The 8,208-nt window shown below is 55.3% G+C and overlaps 1 protein-coding gene across 1 annotated transcript; it reads left to right on the top strand.

The window, feature by feature from the left end:
• Window positions 1-5,844: 5,844 nt before the first annotated feature.
• LOC133340101 (RNA-binding protein 47-like) lies at window positions 5,845-7,615 on the top strand (the record flags this gene model as incomplete). Its single annotated transcript, XM_061548165.1, has 3 exons — window positions 5,845-6,128; window positions 6,166-6,496; window positions 7,127-7,615. Coding segments are annotated over 3 exons (1,104 nt in total), but the record flags the coding sequence as incomplete, so codon positions are not given.
• Between the last annotated feature and the right edge of the window lie 593 nt (window positions 7,616-8,208).

The following is an 8,208-nucleotide window of genomic DNA, read 5'->3' as shown; positions in this document are numbered from 1 at the left end:
GCGCCCAGAGGCTTAAGCGTCTGGACCCCCCCCGGAGACCGTCACAGCCCCCAGCAGCCCCCCTTCTTACGTCACTACAAACTTCGGGACAGCTTATGGCTTCTCGCTGCTGGTTAGAGATCTACCCAACACACAGGTCCACAAAGACTGGCCGCTCTTACCCTGCAGGTTGAACCTAAGAATTGGGTGTTCAACTTCACATTCTTGTCATTAAAGGCCTGTGACAAACTTGCATCTATTGGAGCGACATCGTCTCTGGCTTACACATCTACCGGGTCTCCATTTGACTTTGTATTGTCTCGGAGGAAGTCCACCCACACCTCCACTTCCACAAACTGCTGGGAGTTGCCTCGCTCTGCCTCACAGTCAGAATTCTCCTCCTGTTTCACGTTGCCTCCATCGATGTGAAGGTCCCATTTTAAAGTTGAATCTTCATCTTCACATTTTACCTTCACTTCTTCGCTCTTCACCATCACTTCTTCACATTTCACCTTCACTTCACTCTTCACCATCACTTCTTCACATTTCACCTTCACCTCTTCATATTTCACCTCGTTACCTTTAAAAGTGTCCAAGCTGGGATTTTCTTCTGGTTCTTGTTTGATGAGGGATGGGCTCATTGCAGCACTTTGACTTTCACAAGCTGATTTCAGACTCCACTCCTGGTGGATCTTGTGATGCTTGTGTGTTCTCTGGTGTACATGAAGATTTGATGAATGTGCAAACGCCTTCCCGCACGGAGTGCACTTGAAGGGTTTCTCTCCTGTGTGAGTTCTCTGGTGTTTTACAAGAGTAGATGAATCTGAAAACGTCTTCCCACAGACACTGCACTTGAAGGGTTTCTCTCCCGTGTGTGTTCTCTGGTGTGTTACAAGAGTAGAGAAAGTGCAAACCGCCTTCCCACACACACTGCACTTGAAGGGTTTCTCTCCGTTGTGTGTTCTCTGGTGTGTTACAAGAGTAGATGAAAGTGCAAACGCCATCCCACAGACACTGCACTTGAAGGGTTTCTCTCCCGTGTGTGTTCTCTGGTGTGTCTTAAGATTATATGACTGTGAAAATGCCTCCCCACACACACTGCACTTGAAGGGTTTCTCTCCCGTGTGTGTTCTCTGGTGTCGTTTAAGAGCAGATGGCCGTGCAAATGCCTCGTCACACACAGTGCACTTGAAGGGTTTCTCTCCTGTGTGTGTTCTCTGGTGCTGTGTCAAATTTCCAGTCCGCTCCGTGCTGTACGCACGCTGGTCGCATTGTTGACTTGCCGTACCGAGCTGCGCTGACTGCCTTTGCTCCATCAGACCAATTCTGCAGAGGAAGCGTCAGAGGAAGCGTCAGCTGCAGACAGAAAAAAAGAATATGCACACCATCTACACGTCAATATCGAGGCACAGATGAATGCAAAAACACAGTCACACGTGACTTACACGTCTATACTTATTCATATATTCATGATGTCGTGAAAAAGTTTCCCAAATTCATCACACAGGCTGTTATTGCTACACAATGAGAGGGGCAAATGGTCATAAATATTGCCTGGAAGCCCTCGTATCTCCGTGGTGAGATGTTAACTACCTCACCTGGTATACAGGAAGTAGTGGGTTCGATCCCGACCCTGACGCCTGCTGCTGTATATTTGGAGTTTGCGTGTCTCTCTCTCTCTCTCTCCGTGGTGAGATGTTAACTACCTCGCCTGGTATACAGGAAGTCGTGGGTTCGATCCCGACCCTGACGCCTGCTGCTGCTTGCTGTGTATATTTGGAGTTTGCGTGTCTCTCTCTCTCTCTCCGTGGTGAGATGTTAACTACCTCGCCTGGTATACAGGAAGTAGTGGGTTCGATCCCGACCCTGACGCCTGCTGCTGCTGCTGTATATTTGGAGTTTGCGTGTCTCTCTCTCTGTGGTGAGATGTTAACTACCTCACCTGGTATACAGGAAGTCGTGGGTTCGATCCCGACCCTGACGCCTGCTGCTGCTGCTGTATATTTGGAGTTTGCGTGTCTCTCTCTCCTTGGTCGCGTGGATTTTCCTCCGAATCTCCCGGGTTTCCCCTCCACATTTAGAGTCAACATCAGTACGTGATTAGCGTCTTTGACCGATACCCATTTCCACACGTATTCTTGGTTCTTTCGGTAAAGTTACGTAGATAGACAATAACAACAGATAACATAAAATAAATGCCACTTGATGTTGTGATAGAAACGTCGTGGTTTTATTTACTATTTTGTTTACTTTATTAATTTATTATCTGTTATTTTTTATAAATTTTCTATCTCCGTGACTTCACCGAAAGAACCAAGAATATGAATTGCTGCAGTTACGAAAGTTTTAAGTCAAAACATTGACACACGCGTTTGACACAAACCCCCCATACCTTGTTGTTGTTGTGGGCAGGTAGCTTTCTGTAAACAAGAGCGGTACAGCAGCTCAAGCGGGCTTGGGGCTGGTAAAAAACTAAAAAAAAACTGCGTTTAATATCTACAATAAACCAAAGTGACAAAGTAGCGAGCCGCGTGAAGACAAATGAAACTTAAGGGAGGGAATTAAAGCAAAACGCGACCAGGCGAGGGCAGGAGGCAAGGCCCCGCGTGTCTAGGCCCCGCGTTGTAAAGTTCCAACTTGGACATCGATTCACAAGCTGCTGCTGCTTCTATTGACATCCTACGAGAGAGAGAGCGAGGCTCTAGCTTGGTAAACAACAACAACCACAACAACAACCACAACAACAACCACAACAACCACAACCACCACGACGATGAGAATTTCTCACCTCGGATTGCAGTTCACCGCGCGGACCTCCAGCTTCCTGTTAGCTCGTGACGTCACGCGGCAGCAGATGACGTCACGCGCTGCAGATGACGTGACGTCACGCCGGCAGCAGATGACATGACGTCACGCGGCAGCAGATGACATGACGTCGCTTTCTGGGGTACAAGACCCTCCCCTCCCACAATGAGAGGCGACCCTAACTGAATAAATTAATAAATTATGTTGATGTTTGCGATCATCAACATTATCAATAAACATCATTTACACCATCATATACAACAATATCATCAGCATCATCATCAGCATCAACAACAACATCATCAGCAACATCATCACCACCCCTAGCATCAGCAGAAATATCAACATCATCATCAGCAACAGCAACAACAACATCAGCAGCATCAACAACAACAACAACATCATCAGCATCAACAACATCAGCAACACCGTCACCATCTAGAACAGAGGGGGAGGGAAGACTGCGGCCTAGTCGCCTCGGGCCATCCCGAGTTTTCCTAGCGGACCCGCCGCGCCCGGAGCGCCTCCCCCGGCAGGAGTCGGGATCGAATAACGGGTCCGCCGGGCGTGGTGAACACACATACACACAGTGTACACACACACACACAGTGCACACACACAGTGCACACAGTGTACACACACACATAGTGCACACACACACACACACAGTGCACACACACAGTGTACACACACACAGTGCACACACAAAGTGTACACACACACATTGTACACACACACAGTGTACACACACACAGACAAAACCACACAGACACACAGTGTGTACACACACAGTTTACACACAAACACACAGTGTACACACACACAGACACACACACAGAGTGTACACACACACAGTGCACACACAGACACACATACACAGTGTACTCACACACACACAGTGTACACACACACAGTGTACTCACAGACACACAGTGTACACACACACAGTGTACACACACACAGTGGAAACACACACACAGACACACACAGTGTGTGTACACACACACACAGTGTACACACACAGAGTGTACACACACACACAGTGTACACACACAGAGTGTACACACACACAGTGCACACACAGACACATACACAGTGTACACACAGACACACAGTGTACAGACACACATACACAGTGTACACACAAATACACAGTGTACACACAGACACACAGTGGACACACACACACAGACACACACAGTGTACACACATAGTGTACCACACACACAGTGTACACACAGTGTACACACACAGTACACACACACACTGTATACACACCACACACAGACACACACACAGACACACACAGTGTGTACACACACGACACACAGTGTACACACACACAGACACACACACAGAGTGTACACACACAAACACAGTGCACACACAGACACACATACACAGTGTACACACAGACACACAGTGTACACACACACAGACACACACACACAGACACACACAGTGTACAAACAGACACACACAGTGTACACACACACAGGACACACAGACACACACAGTGTACACACAGACACTCCAACACACAACCGGTTAGTGCTGCTCCAGTGACAGATTGGCACGGTATGTCACGTGATAAACCTTGCGAATCGGCTGTCGGCTGATGGCCGTTTAACGACACGCATACATTCAAACTTTATTTGGAGTTGGAGTTTGTGTCTCTCTCTCATCATCACGGTGGCTAGGAGATGTTAACTACCTCGCCTGGTATGCAGGAGGTCGTGGGTTTGATCCCGATACTGAAGATTCTTGCTGTATATTTGGAGTTTGTGTGTCTCTCTCATCATCATCACGGTGGCTAGGAGATGTTAACCTCCCTCGCCTGGTATACAGGAGGTCATGGGTTTGATCTCGATCCTGAAGATTCTTGCTGTATATTTGGAGTTTGTGTGTCTCTCTCATCATCATCACGGTGGCTAGGAGATGTTAACTACCTCGCCTGGTATGCAGGAGGTCGTGGGTTCGATCCCGGCCCTGGCGACGCCAACTGCTGTATATTTGGAGTCTGCGTGTCTCTCTCTCTCTCATCATCATCAGTGAGTGGGTGAGGTGAGTGGGTGGGTGATTGTGTGAGCGAGTGGGTGTGCGGGTGAGTGGGTGGGTGAGTGTGTGAGCGAGTGGGTGTGCGGGTGAGTGGGTGGGTGAGTGTGTGAGGTGAGTGTGTGAGCGAGTGGGTGTGCGGGTGAGTGGGTGGGTGAGTGTGTGAGGTTAGTGTGTGAGAGAGTGAGGTGTGTGAGCGAGTGGGTGTGCGGGTGAGTGGGTGGGTGAGTGTGTGAGCGAGTGGGTGTGCGGGTGAGTGGGTGGGTGAGTGTGTGAGGTGAGTGTGTGAGCGAGTGGGTGTGCGGGTGAGTGGGTGGGTGAGTGTGTGAGGTTAGTGTGTGAGAGAGTGAGTGTGTGAGCGAGTGGGTGTGCGGGTGAGTGTGCGGGTGAGTGGGTGGGTGAGTGTGTGAGCGAGTGGGTGTGCGGGTGAGTGGGTGGGTGAGTGTGTGAGCGAGTGGGTGTGCGGGTGAGTGGGTGGGTGTGCGGGTGATGTGAGTGGGTGGGTGAGTGTGTGAGCGAGTGGGTGTGCGGGTGAGTGGGTTGGGTGTGTGAGCGAGTGGGTGTGCGGGCGAGTGGGTGGGTGAGTGTGTGAGGTGAGTGTGTGAGCGAGTGGGTGTGCGGGTGAGTGGGTGGGTGAGTGTGTGAGCGAGTGGGTGTGTGAGGTGCGTGGATGGGTCAGTGAGTGGATGAGTGAGGAGGGGTACCAGGTCGTCTACTGGGGGTGAGGGGTCATTATACAGGGCGGTTCAAAGGTCAAGACACAGTTTCTTGGGTTTTTATTTTATTGTGATTTTCCGAGTTTACAAAGGTAGCTCTCTCTCCATCCGTCTCTCCACTCTCTCTTCCTCTCTCCACTGCTGGGCCTGTAGGCTTGGCCCGAGCGAGTTCCCGCCTTTTCACGAGTTGATTCCGCCCCCCGCCGTGGCTTTGGTCGGCACGAGGCTTCTGCGCCGGTGAGTGTCAAGGGCTCCAACGGGCCCCAAACCGCTGCCCCGTCGTCACCAGCCGCCGTGGACAAAGCGCCGATGCTCGACATCATGAGCTGCGTGGAGAGGGACCTTCTGGACCTCATGTTGCGCACGCGGGCTACAACGTCGTCCAGGAGAACGGACAGAGGAAGCTGGGACCGCCGCCCGACTGGCAGGGCCCCCCTCCCGCCCGCGGCTGCGAGGTGTTCCGTGGCGAGGATCCCGCCGACCTGTACGAGGACGAGCTGCTTCCCGTGCTGGAGGCGGTGGGGCAGCTGTACCAGCTGCGCCTCATGATGACGTACGACGGAGAGAACCGCGGCATACGCGTTCGCCACCTTCGCGACGCGCTCGCAAGCCGCGGACGCCGTCAAGAGACCCCACGACTTGGAGATCCGCCCGGGGCGACGGATCGCGGTTTGCGTGAGCGTCGACAATCGCCGCCTCTTCTTGGCGAGGCTGCCGAAGGACAAGACGCGGGCCGAGGTGATGGCGGCGATGAGCGACGCCACGGAGGGCGTCGTGGACGTCCAGATGCGCTTCTGTCGCTACGACAGGAGCCTCAGCCGAGGCTACGCGTTCGTCGAATACGAGAGCCACCGCGCGGCCTGCATGGCCCGCAGGGTGCTGCTGCCGTACTCCTTCCGGCTGTGGGGCCGGGACATCAACGTGGACTGGGCCATCCCGCAGCGAGAGCCGGGGGCGGCGGCTGCTGCTGCTGCCGCGGCGGTGGCAACGGAAGACGACGAGGAGGGGGGGGAGGAGGAAGCGGCAACTGAAGACGAGGAGGAAGAGGTGGTGGAGGAGGAGGAGGTGGAAGAGGTGGTGGAGCGGGAGGAGGAGGCAACGGAAGACGAGGAGGAGGGGGGGAGGAGGAGGTGGAGGAGGAGGATGTGGAGGAGGAGGAGGCACCGGAAGACGAGGAGGGAGGAGGAGGCGGGGGCAAACTGAAGATGAGGAGGAAGAGGTGGTGGAGGAGGAGGAGGTGGAAGAGGTGGTGGAGGAGGAGGAGGAGGTGGGGAGGCGGGGTGAGGAGGAGGAGGGGAGCGAGGAGGGCAACGGAAGACGAGGAGGAGGGGGCGGAGGAGGCGGGGGGGCAACTGACGATGAGGAGGAAGCGGTGGTGCGAGGAGGAGGAGCGGAGGATGAGGTGGTAGAGGAGGAGGATGGCTGGGTGGAGGAGGAGGTGGAGGAGGAGGCAATTGAAAGACGAGGCGGAGGTGGCTGGCGGGTCCCTAGGCCTCCCGCAGCCGGGAAGTGCGCCGTTCTGCGGGCAAGGTCCCGCACCGCATGTTTGTGGGCTGGGCGGCGCGCCGCAGCTCTGGCGGGCACCCCCGCCCCACTCGCGGCCCCGCCCGTCGGTATGGACGAGCCTGCCGGTCGGCGGCCGTCTTGTCGTGGGAGACGCGTTTGCAGGCGCTGCTACGGAGCGCCGGCGTGGGCCACGCGACCTTCGAACTGCACGCTCACTCGGAGCCCGGCAGGCCCATGGGCCTCCTGTACAAGGTCTCCGTTCCCGGGATGATGCGGGAAGGCAGCGGCTTCTTCCCCGCGGTGCTGAGCTCCAGCGTGGAGGGAGCGCGCGAAGTTGCCAGCGAGCTCCTCCACGAAATCCTCAGCGACGCGAACCCGAGGGCGGGCCCGGCCCCCGTCGCGACGGCGCCTCCCGGCCGCCCCGTCCGGGACCTCCCGGCGTATCCCGGCGACTTCCCCGCGCCCGGCAGCCGGTCGCCGCGCGCCTGCCGACAAGCGGCACGCACCCGTAGTGCCGCGTGGCCGTCGTGGCGGCGTTCGTCAGACCGCGGACGGTGTCCTACCGCTTGAAGCTCACATCCGTTCTGCCGTGTTCACCGTCAAACTGCAAGTTGCCCGGCCGCTCACTCGACATGGTCACGTTGCCGCATGCCAGAGCTCGCAATCGGGTACCCGTACACGTTCCCTACCCGATACCCGGCTACCCGTACCCGGCCGGGTACGGGTAGGGTACAGGTATCGGGTACCCGATTGCGACCTCTGGGATGAAGCCACGTTGCAGGCGCGGGTGGGTTGATTCTAGGAACTTGAATTGTGAGAAGAGACAAGACGTTGGCAAATGAGTGACACACGGTGACTCACCAGTGACTCACGGCTTACCCGTACCCGGCCGGGTACGGGTAGCCGGGTATTGGGTAGGGTACGGGTATCGGGTACGGGTAACCGGGTATCGGGTAGGGTACGGGTAGCCGGGTATCGGGTAGGGTACGGGTATCGGGTAGGGTACGGGTAGCCGGGTATCGGGTAGGGTACGGGTATCGGGTAGGGTACGGGTATCGGGTAGGGTACGGGTAGCCGGGTATCGGGTAGGGTACGGGTATCGGGTACCCGGTTGCGACCTCTGCCGCTCGCTCTCCACTCAGCCGTC

Source organism: Lethenteron reissneri, unplaced genomic scaffold (genome assembly GCF_015708825.2).
Source record: "Lethenteron reissneri isolate LAM-NWPU_2019-01 unplaced genomic scaffold, ASM1570882v1 scaffold_740, whole genome shotgun sequence".
In the NCBI taxonomy this organism is placed as follows: Eukaryota; Metazoa; Chordata; class Hyperoartia; order Petromyzontiformes; family Petromyzontidae; genus Lethenteron; species Lethenteron reissneri.
This window is presented reverse-complemented; position numbering and strand designations above follow the sequence as displayed.